Source organism: Barbus barbus, assembly GCF_936440315.1.
Source record: "Barbus barbus genome assembly, chromosome: 46".
In the NCBI taxonomy this organism is placed as follows: domain Eukaryota; kingdom Metazoa; phylum Chordata; class Actinopteri; order Cypriniformes; family Cyprinidae; genus Barbus; species Barbus barbus.
In genome coordinates this window covers 5,282,777-5,298,863 of record NC_136724.1, presented here as the reverse complement: position 1 = coordinate 5,298,863, position 16,087 = coordinate 5,282,777, and the positions used below count along the sequence as shown (strand labels likewise).

Below are 16,087 nucleotides of genomic sequence, written 5' to 3'. Positions count from 1 at the left end.
GAATGGTTTCATTAGTTTTTATGAAGTGTTGGCTCTTATTGGAGTCCATATTTAAACACACAGTAAATATAAAATAACCAATGAATAAATTACAAAAATGAAGATAAATCTAAAACAAACAAAATACCAAACTTTTTATGTTTGAAAACAATGTAGTATACTTAAATCCAAGTAAATATGACTATTGCATGCCTTAAGAAAAAAATAAATATAGCACATGAGACATATGGACGAATTTGACAATATTATATGTTTTTTTTAGCTTGTTTGTTTTGGTCCTTTTTGGAGAGGATCATGGAAATGGTCTCAAACATGTTTTTAATATAAGTAAATATGGCAATGTTCTGAAAGAAGTTTATTTTAAGTGGTGGATGTCATTTCAACTAATTCCATATATAAGTTAACAACTAGTCACTGATAAACACAGCTCAGGTAAATATTGGTTTGGCCCATTAGGGGGTAATGGCAGGGGAACATTTCCTGGTAGCTACATTAAGCAACCATTACTTACAGTACACACATACAGTAGACTATATTTTTTAAGGAGTCTGCCTCTATCTGCTTTCTAGATTCCACTGGCCTTTCCAGTGTGGGTTGAGGTAAGGGGCAAGATGAATTCCTTGTGTCAAGTCTGACTGGTGAACCATAATGTTCTGTAGTGTGTGTTTGCTCTGAAACATAGCCAGGATTTGGGGGATTTTTTAAACAACTCCCATTAAACAAATTAATTTTCTTGTCACTCTTAAAAACCCCTGGTAGGCATTTTCCACAGCTAATATTTTTCAACCTTTTTTGAACTATGGTATTTGCAGCAGCCATTTGAAACTTATGTTTCTGATATGAAGCCCCAAATCCAAAGAAATCTCATAATACTGTTATAAAACAGATAATTTCAGTCCACTAATCTGACTACTTCAAGAGTGCTGATATTTTGTATGACAGCACTAGAATGTTTCATTGTTTATTAATGTTCATGATTCTGATTATGTACATGTAATATTTATTAATACAAATATGTCAACTAAAGTTGATGTTGAACAGCATTATTAGATTTTTTTTTTTAATAATTATGTGATTTATTTTTTATCAGTTTAATGCATCCTTGCTATTATTAATATTATTAGTATTAATAATAATAAAAAAAGATCTTACGGATCTCAAACATTTAAATGGTAACATATAATATGTGATCAACTGCAATAGAACGTATCAGCACAGAAAATGGAAAAAAAACAAAACACAGATTCCATCAGGCCCTGCTAATAACTCTTTTATGTCCAAGCAAGCAAGTGTTTGGCAAGACACCAGCCCATCACATATTGCACAGCAGGCATGTAAACGATCAGGGCTTCTCAACCTGACAAACTCCCTAATTCAGACAGTTACTGTAGCTATACAAACACCACATTACATTTCAAGTTTAAGCAGTCAGATTTACTGGACACTCTGGACATTTACTTTAGAGTAAATGTCTGCCTTCCCAGTCTGCTGTGTGAAAACTTGACTGTGTTCTTTGTCATTCTTGTATCTGTACATCATATGTTTGTGTGTTGAGTAACAGAAAGCATTTAGAAATGTGGGTTCATGCATTTACAGAAAAGCAATACTACAAGGCTCTTCCCTCTAAATAACTTGAGTTGGGTGTGTGTTCATGCGTCAATCCATTACAGCTGAGAGTGTTTATTCATATGCATCATTGCAACCACACCCCTTGAGCGAATTATTTTCCATACAGCAGAGCCAGACACGGATGTCAGTCTAAGAGCATGTGCCGGAGAGCAGAGAGCCAATCACACATAAGCTCAGTGTCACTAATCCGGTCTGTGGCCTTCCGCCCGATAGCCACCAGAGGTCGCCTCTCCATCATATTGACTCTCACACCACACAGCACACTGGACTGCATTTCCCATCATCCATTGCACGGACGACACACACTCAGCTGATTACACTAATCACGCTCACAGCTGAGAACACAATCTCACAATCACTATCACCCAATCACACACTCTTTATTAGCCTAGGAATTTCTCTCTGTGATCGCGGAGTATTGTCCTGCGTATGCTGTTCACCCTTCTGTGTGTATGTCTAGCTCTGAGTCTGGTTCTGCGTTTAACACTCTCCAAGAGTTAGCTGCCTTACCGAGCCATTCTGTGTGTATGTCTAGCTCTGAGTCTGGTTCTGCGTATAACACTCTCCAAGTGTTAGCTGCCTTACCGAGCCATTCTGTGTTTTGGAAGTCTAAGTTTAGTTTGTTTTGTTTATAGTCTCGTTTCCTGTTTTCTGCCCGTGTTTCCTGGATTAACCCTTTGCCTTGCCCTTCGGACTCTGTTTGTACCTCTCTTGGACTACTGCTCGTGTACCTGGATTATCTCTCTGCCTTGCCCTATTGGATATTGTGCGCCGATCGCCGACCCATGCTTGCCCTAGGATCTCTCTTGTGTCTTGCCCGTGCCATTTCTGTTTACCGGTGTTTGACCCTGCCTGTGTACTGACTGTGTTTATAATTAAAAGTTTGCACATGGATCCGCATGCCTCACGTCTTGTTCGCCACGTTACACTCAGGACTGACATGGTGTAACTCATGCCGAATACCGGAGTCCTCAGAGAAGAGCACTGCTGTATTATGCAACCTCTCTGAAACCACTGCAGAAAGACGGCTGCTAAAGACAGAGAGCTGCCGAAGTCAGTTATACAGGGTGAATCTCATAAAGACTGGAAGACTGAAAAGTGTAGCATTAGCATTGCCAAAGTCACGGCTTTGACAGCTTATCTTTCATCGTTCTTCAAGATACAAACAAATGTTACCTTAACAAGTGTGTGTTATGTGCAAAGTAGGAGAATTATCAAAGGCCAATCCAAGACATATTATAGGTTGCCCACCACAGTAGCTGAAGGCAAAATTTCCAGCTCACTCTTAATAATTTGTGATCTTTATTGGCATCTATGGAGAAACTTTAAAATCCATAGAACCTTTACATTGGTTGGTCTTTATAGTGGAAAAAGGTTAGATCATTCAATCTGATCACTGAATGGTTCTTTGAAGAACCCATCACTGCCAAAAAAAACAACAACCAAACAAACAAAAAAGAACTGTTGGAATCTTTATTTTTAAGAGTTTACTAAAGAAAAAAGTACCTGCATTTGGCAGGTGGTGGGTGTTACTTCATGAGATTCACCCCACACTATAAATTGGACATTTCCAGCAATAAATCCCTAAATGAGAAATGAAACCCAATTGCACAAATCCAAGAACAGAGAATTGGAAAAGAAAAACAACTGAGATAATTGAAAACAGACATTTGCAACACTGATGAGATACACAGGAAAAATGAGAGAACTCTCTGGCGTTCTGTGTTATCAGTGCGACCGCTGGGCATTACGTAACAGAAGAAAAAGCTTCAGTGGTTAAACACTGCATTGGTTGTGGCAGTGAATGGATAAGAAGTACAGACAGAGGAAGTTGTGATTACCTGCAAAGGCCCCAAGATGGAGCTGGTGGTGTACATGAAGAACAGACGGAGGTAGCTCAGAACATTGGCGAACGCAAAAAGGCCTTCAGCAACCAAAAGGGGATGGAATGCATCCCAGTATTTCCTCTCTACAAATGTCTTTGCCTCAGTGTTCTTAAACTGAAACAGAAGACAAAGGAAATGCTAAATTATGTAATTTCTACAAAATAACTATATATAACAACATACATAATTATATATTTATATCACAGAGTTTATATGTAAACTCACTGTGATATAAATATATGGCTCCTTCAAAATTGAAAATTCTGTAATTTACACATCTTTGTGTTGTTTCAAACTCTTAATAATTTTCTTCTTCAATGGAACAAAAAGGAGAAGTTGAAGAGAATAATACTTCTTTTGTGTACCATGGAAGAAAGTTGGTCATGGTTTGGAATGACAAGAGTATTGAGTAATTAATTCTTGAGTAAACTAGTCTTTTGAAAACTTGGTAAAGTGCTAAGAATGAAATGTTCTGGGCAGGGTTTATACCTTGCTGTGAGCCACCACTTTTAGGGCAAAAGTGGCCAAATAAAGCGAGTTCATGACAAAACTCAGCTGGTTCCGTGACTCTTCCAGGAAGTCCTCCAATCCCTCATACCACAGACGCTTCACATCAGACCACACCATGCCTGCAGAGAGAGGAATTTGCCATCAGTGCAAAGAATCGTTCAAGCGGCAAATCAGAAATTCCTTATAGCTGGGGGGTTTCAATCACCTGTCAGGGGCAATGTAACTCAAAAAAACATGTCTGGCAGAAATATTTATGGAAGCTGTTTACGATAATTGTAAGTAGCCAAAAAAATAAATAAAAAACATTCCAAGCTAAGTCTGCACTGTCTATGCAGTATTTACAGTAGATGCTATTTACTAAGTGCAAATAGTGGCAGATACCATTTGCACTTCAACATGTTGTAGTACATAACAAAACAGCATGCAGTAATAACATATTCAATCTACTGTATATGATTAGATGTTGCCTTATTGGAACCTTACTTATCCCTATCTCTAAAGCCCGCACCTAACCCTAACAATATTCATCCTGTTGATCAGTAAAGGTGTCCTCGATGGCCCAGAAATCGAGGTATGGTTTTGAGCATGGTAATAATATGACTGTCACAGTCAATATATCAGCCATAGATATACAGATAGACATACTTTATTATTCCCAGAGAGAAATTCAAGGAAATTACAAACAAATCAAGGACAATTATAGGCCTCCAACCCTCTTACTTAAAGCTCATTTTTTAAAATATCAACCTCAAATGTAGAACACAACTTGTTTAGATACATGGCTTTTGTTTTCTTGCAGTTTTAGTGTGAAACATGTTTTAGGATAAAATATTTCATATATATTGCTAAAATTGTATTTTTGTTACACTTTTAAGTTTCACTTTTTAAACTTTTTTCACTTCAGCAATAATTTTCTGAATTTGTCCTCTTTAACAAGAGTAATACATGGTAATAAATGGATCATAAATATAATTTTTGATGGCCATGCGAAAAACACCAGAAGGTTAATTACCCAGCCATTAGGTACTCGAGTATCATCAAATTGTAGATTGTAGACGATTGTTGAATATTTTCTTAATTTTTATTTAAAATAAATGTGACTCCAAGCTGATATGCAATAGGAAAAGGGTGAATAATAGGATTGGAAAAAGGCTTTATCCACTCTCATTTCTATTGTCAATATCAGAGAGCAAAACTGTAAATCGTCTTTACATTATTTACATTTGACAGTAAAAAAAAAATATATATATATATATATATATTTTTTTTTTATTGTATTGTAAAATATCTTGCTTATTGTTGAGCAGAAGAAAAAAAATCACAGGTTTGGAACGGCATGGGATAATTAAGAGAGAATTTTCATTTTTGAATGGGGCTCAATGGGAATAAAAATATTATTTATTAAATATATAATTCATTATTATCAAAATAAATATTTTGTTGAACTTCCAGCTATAGTAACTGTATTGTGATATGAATAATGTACTGTAATTTATAACTGACACCTTTTGTTGCATTTGCGTATTTACTAGCTTCAGAGACAGGCAGATCCATGATGCAGGACAAACATTAAATTATAAGGCAGCTGTAACAAAGAAATAATCAATGTACATCAAATCAAAATATCACAGAACTCACAGAACTAGTTTTGAATGTTTCCTTTTGACATTTGAATGCATGAATGTACCCAGGAGGGCATGGCTGTTTTCAGCTCTGATGTGCTTTGATTTGCTTGTCAAAATCCTATTGACATTCTATTTATATCATTTATGAGGTGGCTAGTATATTCTGGGTGTGTTACTAAAAGCAGTCAACAACACCATATTAAGCTGAAAAGGAATGCGATGGGATCAGAACATATTGGAGTTTTAATGAAATATGATTTTAAATGTTATGAACTGTGATGTATATTCTTAAATCTGCAGTGTAAAAGAATCCTCTTCCTCCCTCTAGTGGTCTTCATGCAGTCTTATTTTTCTTCAAACTTGATCATATGATATTCTTAAATCCACAGGCATTTATTGAGGCCATAAATTATAATATACTTTTTTTTTATTATTCATGATGGTGAAGTCTTTGTAGAAGGAAATTTGACAAAAACTAAAACAAGTGCCATTAGCAACAATTTACCCAGTGGTATAATGCTAATGCGCTCCAGGAAGAATCTAACCGCTAGCTGTGTTTATTACTTCCGTATAAAGGAACATTATCTATGTAATTTATCAGTCAAACTAATGGTGTTGTAGAATTATGAAGACTAGATGGACGAACTGAATGTGTATACTGCAAAGAAGTCCAAGGCTGATGGGTACGGTGGCCGAGAGAACTCAACGCGCTGCAACTTCAGAAAACACATGCAAATAGAAAAAGCACCAGCAAATCAAGAAAACATCTTCATCAGTTTAACAGCAGCTTGTGGAAATTCTCACAACAAAATTTTTATTTGCAGTGCGTTTCTTTGTTTGGTTGTGTTGTGAGCATTTGCAGCGCGTGTGTTGCCAAATTGACGAAAGTTGTTTTCTTAATTTGCAGGTGTTTTATCTATTTGCAGCATGTTGAGCTCTCTCGGCCACGTAGGTGGGTCCATTGTAATTATTATAACATTTATGTCTAACATTCACATGAATTTACTGTAAATGAACTTCTGCTTGATAGTCTATGCAGCATTAAGTTTAAACAAAGTAAACATAAGAGGGAAAGGAGAGAGAGAGAAAGATGGCAGCAGGAAAAGGCAACATAGCCAAGAGCCAAGTCTACTGTAAAGAATACAATACTAATGTTGACAGTGCTGAGTTGTCAGTAACCATTTTCTAAGATGAGACTGAAAAGAACCAAAAGTATGTAATCTTCTAATTGTTGATGGGATGGAGTTCCATTCCCTTGCAGCTTTGACTGAAAATACAGACAGACTGAAATTACTTCTTTTAAGAGGAATAATACAGCCCCCTCGTAGATCGGTGAGCAGTTGTTCTAATATTCACAAACTGTTTTAGTGGTGAAGTCAAGCTATGCATAGTCTTAAACAGCAGACAAATATGTACATATTTCATCAAGTTATCCCAGCTTAACAAATTGTATTTTTTTAAATATTGAACAATGATGAAACTAAACTGATTTCTTATCAAGAGTTTTAGTGACTGTTTATACAAAGACTCCAGTGGTTTCAGAGTAGTAATACTAGCTTGTGACCAAGTAGTTAAAAAGGAAGTAATATGAGAAATAATCATGGAATGCATATATATAGATCCTTGTGGAACACCAGTGGATATACTTAGGCTGACTTATAGTTCTGTATACTAACATACTGTGTGCGACCTGACAAGTATGATTCAATCCATCTTATAGTATGTGGAGAGAAATTAAAACTTAATAATTTAGACATAAGAATTCTGTGGTTTACAGTGTCAAAAGCCTTCCTGAGGTCAAGAAACACAGCCCCGACGACCCCTCCTTTATCTAATAGAGACTTGACTTTTTCAGTGAAGTAGCAATTTGTCATCTCAGTTAAATAGTTTGCTCTGAAGCCAAACTGCATTGGATGTAAAGCAAAATAACTATTATTTAAATAATTAGTGATTTATGCAGCCATCAATTTCTCTGCATTCTTTGAGACTATAGGTAAAATACTAATAGGTCTATAATTACTAGAAGAGTTGGGGTCGCCACTGTTGAATATAGGCACAATAACAGATGACTTCAAAGCACATGGGAACATCCCCCGAGAAACTGAACGATTGATAATTTTAGTGATAGGATTAACTAATGACTCATTAAGGTCTTTAAGCATTACCACATCCATACCAAATATAGGCTATCCTTTGCTCTGGATGGTTTAAGAGATGTAATTATTCTTGTGATGTCTAATTCAGAGACTGTCCTTGTTCCACTGCGTTAACTGGATAAACTTCTGTTTACTTAGGGGAGAGACATTGTGCAATTGTGACTACCGAGTCAACAAAGTAATAATTAAGTGCTTCGGCTACATCAGCTGGATTGTTAGTGAGCTTCCTGTTTACCATCAATTCAAGTAATGACCTTTATTTTCTTTTATCACCTTTTAAGTAGTTCAACTTATTCCAGATTGTCTTAGAATTACCTCTAGCCTCATTAATTATTTTTCTCAGGAAAAAATCAGCCTTTGCTTTTCTCAGGGTCTTTACCACCTTGTTCCTTAACGTAACGAAATGTTGTCTATCATGACTAAACTTTGATCTATTTGCAGTTTTTAAAGCAAGATCTCGATGGATTACATCAACACAGTGTGGACGCGGGAGGACTACAAGGCTTTAGTCATGAATTTATGGCACTTTTTTGTCTTTTGCTTCCAGTTGATAGCAACCACCGCACAAAATTCTTGTTTGGTTCTTATTTTCAGATAGAAAATGCATACCAAGAAAATAATTAATGAAATGCAATTCATCCTCACCAATGATCCAGAGAATTAGAAGGTAGTCTATAAACTTCAAAGGGGGACCCATGGTGTTCTTCATACCCTCGTGGTAGACCAGTGAGTAGAGGTATAGAAGGAGCAGGAAGGTGAAGTAGGAAGCACTATGGATGATGAACTTGACAAAAGGTGTGTGGATGACCTGGCCCACTCGAGAACGGGGTCCCAGAAGGTAACAGATGGACAGCAGAGGCCACATCAGCGCCACGCTCAAAACAGACAGGATCTTCAAGCTTGTGTGCTTGCGGCGGTAGCTCGCCATCTCGCCAAACCACACCGTGTTCAGGAACTGCTGACAGTTGGACTGGGCGACAAACTGTATGGATTGTAATATGAGAAAATTATTCAGAAAAAAAGAAATGTACCTGATGCTTTCTTTTACAGGTGGATATATTAACAATATTTGGTCATTGGCTCACCCAAAAATGACATTTCTATCTCAAGTTGTTCCAAACCTGTATTAGTTTCTGTCTTCTGTTGAGCACAAAAGGAGATATTTTGAAGAATGTTTGCAACCAAGCAGTTTACAGTAGCCATTGACTTCTATAGTATATTTTTCTATACTATTGAAGTCAGTGGCAACGGTCAACGGTTTGGTTACCAACATTCTTCAGTATATCGTCTCTTTTGTGCTCAACCAACATTCTTCAAAAGGTGAATGAGACTCATACAGTTTTGCAACTACTTGACGCATAGTAAATGATGACAGAATTTTAATATATGGGTAAACTATCTTTTTAAGTTTGTTAACCAGGGGCACATTTCCCAAAAGCATCATTGGTTGGTTTTGCGGTTAGCAATATAGTTCCACGATTTGTTGTTTCCCAAAACCATTCGCAAATAGCATTACAAAGTTGTGTGGATAGAAATGTAGCTCTCCAAGTACTGTAAAGTTTAGCATGAAATGAAAATGTGGACTTATATAGATCTTGCTCAAAATAAGCAAGCTAATGTGCATGCTAACATCTTTCATTCCATATACTGTATACAAACTTAATTCTATGTCTTACAGTTTGTCAAGAAAATGAAAGTGCAGAACATTCATGTAGGAACCTCAATGTAAGAGTGAACCTGTGATGGAATTGAACATCTGTAAAACCACAGCGAACAAAAACAGCAAAACAGTCCACAGATACAGTGTTCGTTATTTACAGCAATAATGACATTAGTTCAGTTTCAATTAACATTGGTTCTCTATTGTTGAACCAACATGGTTCGAACAGTTGTGATGCAAAGTTACTACTGTTTTGGGAAACAGACATGACAAACAAGTTAATTTTTCCAATGATGCATCGTACTATGGTAGTCAAGCAGAGAATTACGTCATTGTATGGAAAACGCGCCCCAGGCTGGTGAGGATACAGGCACAGTTTTGTTAAAAATCCTCATTAACCTCTTTTTGGTTGTATCTTATGGCCAATTTGAGGCGACTGAGGTTCATGCGGTCCTCTAGTAGGCCTCTCTTGTCTACGTGGTCCTCACTGAACGTGTGGTTCAGTATGACCTCCAGCTCACGAGAGTTGCGGGCCTGAGCCAGCAGGTCCTTGGCGAACATCTTGCATTGCTTGGCAAGTTCTTCATAATCATTCCTGTAATATAATGACAATAAAATCCAGAATGAGCAGTAGAAGGAGAAACCTTTCTTTCTTCTAGATCTGTCATGGACTTGGGTGACACTGTTTTGATATCAATCAAAGAAGACTATAGAAATAGTTTGGATTGTGATTGTTTTAAAGGGAACATGGGATAGTCTCAATGTCTACGGGTCGCTAGATGTGCTTGCTGGAAATTGTATTGCTAGTCGAAACAGAAATACAAATGTTTTGTTCTACAAGAGAAAAAATAGGCTGAACCACCCACTGTTCTTTTTGACAAACACAAGGTTTGTACTGTAATAAATTTCTCATCCAAATGAATGCCTCTGAGTTAACTGACCAATTAATGTATGCCAAAAATTGCTGTAGACAAAACGTCTAGCCACACCTGCTAATGGAGCATGAATTAAAAATACAATTAAATAAATCTTTGTTTTGTTTTTGTTGAAACTCTTTTGCTTTCTTTAAGTTTCACTTAAAATCAAATTACTGAATTATTTATTCCTTATTTGTGACACATCAGCACCATATGAGATGAATCACTGTCTTTCTTTCAAGCAAACCTGAAGACACATAGTCAATTTGTTTAAATTTAGCTGTTGATTTGGAATTTAAAAGTCATTCTTTACTCAATATGATCAGGTCTGACCAATGGGCAAACTTCCTCACTCTTTAGACAACATTTGTTCTCATTAAATTAATTGCTACCTAAATGCATGCATGTAAAATTGTCAAACCAATTTGCTCTTTCCATTTAGCAGCGATCCCTATGAGACCTCTTTCCCTAATCACTCTTCCATTACCGAAACTCCACTTCCACCAGGCTCAGCTCTTTCAAATCAGTGCTGAGCTCGAATGCTCTCAGAATGGGGTCTTCTTCTGTAAGCATGATCAAGGATGGGCTAGCAAGGCACCGATAGATATCTAGACGGAACCTGCAAGAGATACAGATGGAGGATTAAATAGAATACTAATGCAGAAAATAATGCAGTCAAACTCAACTCCACATTATAAATACACTTTAGGATTGCTGTTTGTGCTTTTCAAATGTATTTATTGGTGATTCTTCATTAGGGACTATTCAAAATCTCAAGATATCTAATATATACATTAAAACATTTCTCACATGTTCTTAAAGGGATCATCGGATGCAAAATTCACTTTTGCGTGTTGTTTGAAATGTGTGTTGGCGGTGTGTGTATACAACCACCCTATAATGAAAAAAAAAACAGCCAATGTTTTTTTTTTTAAATCCAGATAAACAATATCCCCTTTTTCAAATCAAATTGTTCTCAGATTCAGACCTAGGCCCCTCCCACGATTGTTGATTGACACGGCCGTCTTACCTTAGACCTGCCCTGAGTGAGCTGTCATCAGTCCGCCATTGTTTCGACGCCGGAGCAGTTGTAGACAATAATGTCTCCTAAGCGAGTGAGGTGTTTTGTTGTTGGATGTAATAATGAACATAGCAGTCATCATTTACTTACAACATCCGATCTACTGAAGACGCAGTGGATTACATTTGTTTTTGAAGGGAATGCGTCCCCCGATCTGCCTAAATGCATCTATGTTTGTGCAAATAATTCGTGATTCAGCATCACCTGTGAGTATAATTTTTTTTTATGAATTTTGCAAATCACCTTTCCAAATAAATAGCTAGTTAGCAAGTTTGACGATGAATGCAGTTTAAGGCCCCGATGTACTTTAAACAAAATCAAAGAACGAACTGATATGATGTAATTTCGAACAAAATCAGGCCAAAACGAAGCTTGTTTTGAATTAGTTTCGGCAGTTTGAAACAGCTCACCAAAGTGAACTTTCTGGGGCAGTTCGTTTTGGCTCCTAAACACCTGTGAGCTACCATTGGTCCGTGGCGATTACGCAATCGGTGGGTGTGTTCTGGAACTCCACCTTCTTTGATGTGCAATTCTGGACTGATTATGGAAATGGAATAGTTATTTTGTATTGCATACATGATACTTGACTCTGAACTGCTGCTACATGCAAGCATCGCGACACGTTAACATTACTCTAAACCCCGCCTACAGCAGCGCGGGGGTGTTGGAATCGTCGAAAACAGTATACCGTCACTTAGCCTTTTCGAACTCCTTTTTGCCCCCAAACGAAGAACGAAAACAAACTTTGTTTGAAGTATATCGGGGCCTTAAAGTTTACAGTCTGTCAGAGAACTGCACGTCATCCCACGGAGGGAGAGGGGCGCGGATAGCAGAGTGTAACAACGTTCGTGATTCGGGAAGAAGGAGGCGGGAACCGGCCAACATTTAAAGATTTAATAACCAAAATAAACAAACGTAAAAGTAAAGCGGCAGCCCCTCACGGACGACTGCCGCACACAAAACATAAAATAATATCCAGGCCTGGTCCTCTCTCGTCTTCCACTGTCGTCACTCCTCCTTTTATCCTTCCGGAGCTCCTCCGTGGGACTCGAGACCGGTGAGTGTCGCAGGTGTCGCTCATTATCATTAACTCCACCGGCCTCGCTCCGTTCCCACGGCTCTCGGCCCCGCCCCACTCACCACATACCCCCATCGCCCCTCGCAGGCCGGGGGGTACCCTCGAGACTGCGCTCTACTCCCCCCCCCCCCCCCCTCCTTCCTGGGGGGGACCCGTCAGGGCGGCCGCGGCGTACCTGGGGGTACGGACAGACGAGGCGAGAGAAAAGGAGATGGAAGGATGAGGAGTGACAGAGACGAGAGAGGGGAGAGAGGAAAAAAAAAAAAAATTCGGTCCGGTTCCCGGACACACTGCTGGTTGGTCCTCAACCAGCTGAGAGGCTCTCACTCGCGGTGCCATGCGATGGTACTGGACCTCTTTGGTGGACGGCTCGACGCTCCGCTACTCCCTGCTGCCCGATCTCCTCAGCACCGCGATCCCCCTCAGCAGCGAGGGCTCTCTGACAGCGTGTCCCTCCTTCCTCCCGGGTTTCGGCACCAATGTAACAACGTTCGTGATTCGGGAAGAAGGAGGCGGGAACCGGCCAACATTTAAAGATTTAATAACCAAAATAAACAAACGTAAAAGTAAAGCGGCAGCCCCTCACGGACGACTGCCGCACACAAAACATAAAATAATATCCAGGCCTGGTCCTCTCTCGTCTTCCACTGTCGTCACTCCTCCTTTTATCCTTCCGGAGCTCCTCCGTGGGACTCGAGACCGGTGAGTGTCGCAGGTGTCGCTCATTATCATTAACTCCACCGGCCTCGCTCCGTTCCCATGGCTCTCGGCCCCGCCCCACTCACCACACAGAGCTTATTAGCATTTAAAGGGAAAGGCACAGAAACGGCTTGGTTTGAAAAGAGCTGATTTTGACAGGTTTAAAAGGGTGTTGTTTTACATTACCATTGAGAAATGTTAACCAAAGCATGTTATAGACTTTCCATTAAGACCCTAAAGAATCATATCAACTTGTAGGCATCCGATGACCCCTTTAAATAAAGATCTGACTATGGCCTTGATAAGCCTTCAATCGTGTTCTTGTGTTGTTGTTTTTTTCTCTCCTTTGAACTAATAAATATGAATTGTTCCTTAAAATTATTTTTTTCATTAACACTGCCTCGTTGTATAAAATGCCTGTTGATATTTTTAGACTATTCATTTACTTCATGGTTTAGTTAGATAAAAATGATTGCCTTGAGTGACGAAGACTGTCCTTCTTGTTCTTGGCATTACAGAGGGTGCACTCGCACCCTACAGCATGGGGTCGGGGCAGAGAGATGTCTTGCTTTAATAGCATGGTCAAAATCTCATAATTGTTCCTGTGGGCAGCAAGAATGACTGGAGCAACATCCATGGTGGTGGAATACTCTGGGTTTTGAATGCGCTGCATCAATTTCTAAAAATGGTATACAAGGATCTGATTATGCAACATTAAGCTTTTAGGACAATTAATTAGTAAGGATTTTAAATAATTCATATTTATTAATATATTTATTGATAGTAAAACACTTAGTTTAACAAATATTTTTTTAAAATTACATGAAAAGGAAAATAATCGCAAAAGACACTAACCGCAATAGAAGGCTTGGAGGAACGCCTGGGCTGATGGTTTAGCAGGATGTCAACTGCTCCTACCACTTCTGAATCAATAGCCACTAATAATGCATCTGTGGCCTGCATGCACACACACACACACACATCCATCTCAAATGAACAGATTGGTTTTATCTAGCATGTTATGTATGATCTGAGGACATGGGTGTGTTCTCACCTGACAGCCATGATCCAAGAGCAACTGCAATATGTCTAGATTCTCATGTTCGATTGAAATGGTGACAGCATCTCTCCCAAGTGCATCTACACAGTTAATGTTTAATTCACCATGTCGTTTCTCCTCCAGAAGTTTCTTCACCATGTAGTAGTCTCCTTAAAATGTAGTTAGGTAACAATAATTTAGTTCAATGGTTTATACAATGACATCAACATATGTTATCAGAAAGAGAAGACAGCAGTTTGTGATGGAAAATAATGCCGTCCTTAAAGTAGTGATGTCCTTCCCTGGGCATTTTAGGATTTCTTTATATGGTAAAAGAATAGCAACTGACTCTTGTCTGCACAATGTAACCAGAGGAAATTCTGGAATGCTTGGAAATAAACTATGCACTTCTGTTAAACACAACACTAAACACTGAAGATGTCCGAACCATCAGTCAAGCTCTCAAAATCTACTTATCTCAAAAACAAATCACAATTACCTTTTACTTTGTCATGTAAAATAAATAAAGGAAATTATTATAGTCAGCTATTTTACTTTTAATTCCAAAGCTACTAATGCAATTACTCTTAAACTGTAAAAATTAAACTCTATTATTTAATTCTCACATCATCACTGTTTCATTACTGTTCTAAGCAGTCCAAGCAATTTAGAAACATTCTATTTTGGCACTTGTTATGTTTCTTAGAATGAATCAGTTATGTTGTAGAATTTTCTCATTTAAGTGGCTTTCAATAAATATACAAAAATTAATAAAAATTAATTTTTAAGTGTGTATTTAGGTTTTGGCATTTTGTGCCTAGTTGTTCAACATGGGACCAATTTCTTAAAAGTCTTAAAAGTCCAATTTGTAAAAAAATAAAAATAAATTATATATATATATATATATATATATATATATATATATATATATATATATATATATATAGTTTCTAAATTAATATTAGGTCACACAAAATCCTAGGTTAGTTAAAGTCAAAATCTTTTTTCCTCTTAAAAATGTCTTGATTGTGTCTATATAGTTTGATTCCTGAAAATAATCTATATATATATAAAATGCAACTCTACATATATATAGTAGGTTATATAATTTTTTTCAGAACAAAATATTTAGCATTAGAGCATAATTATTTTTACAATAATATAAATTCATGTTATTTAAACCCCAAAACAAACGTCATTGTAAAATCAAGCAACTAAAATCTATAACCGTATTATTATTATTACTGCATTATACTATAGTCAACACGTCGTTTAGAGTGTTAAATGAACTTACCCTTCTCGCAGGCCAGCAGAAAGAGCTTCTCGTCCAGAGTGTTCTCCTCCTTCACCTCTCTGACGTCTTTTAACGCCAGATATGTATCCGGTGACGACGAGTCCGTGCCCTGATAAAGAGCAGCCATTATAACGGAGAGAGAGTACGGCAAAGCACTGATGTGCATCCCACTGAGCAGAGCCTTACACCTTTATACACCTGAAACCACCGAAATTAAAACACGAGCTCTGGTCAGTCTTGATGTTAACGATGCTGCGTGCTCTCATAAGGCCCTCACTGTTCATGAAAGATTGACTCCTGTCAGAGCTCTTCATATAATATCCGCGTCTCCTTTTATGTGTTCGGTACGATAGAAAAAAACAAACAAAAACATCCTTCAGCATGTATAGGGATCATCTAAAGTTTTCATAATCAAATCTTCCCCAAACGATAGTAAACACAAGAAGAGGCTGGATTATCGCGATGTTCTGTTGCGCTGGTGCTGATGATGCTGTAAATGCGCATGCGCGCTCT

The 16,087-nt window shown here is 37.9% G+C and overlaps 1 protein-coding gene across 1 annotated transcript in view; it reads right to left on the bottom strand.

Annotated features, from left to right (window-relative positions):
* Positions 1–16,087, bottom strand: part of LOC306865176 (short transient receptor potential channel 1-like) — a 24,212-nt gene extending 8,125 nt beyond the window's left edge. Inside the window, exons 1-9 of the mRNA XM_079409627.1 lie at positions 15,575–16,087; positions 14,296–14,450; positions 14,097–14,198; positions 13,718–13,920; positions 10,871–11,002; positions 9,866–10,061; positions 8,452–8,788; positions 4,005–4,144; positions 3,471–3,629 (exon numbers count right to left, since the gene is read on the bottom strand). Of these exons, the coding sequence (XP_079265753.1) occupies positions 3,471–3,629; positions 4,005–4,144; positions 8,452–8,788; positions 9,866–10,061; positions 10,871–11,002; positions 13,718–13,920; positions 14,097–14,198; positions 14,296–14,450; positions 15,575–15,740 (1,590 nt within the window). The 5' untranslated portion in view covers positions 15,741–16,087. The remainder of the gene's footprint in view (positions 1–3,470; positions 3,630–4,004; positions 4,145–8,451; positions 8,789–9,865; positions 10,062–10,870; positions 11,003–13,717; positions 13,921–14,096; positions 14,199–14,295; positions 14,451–15,574) is intronic.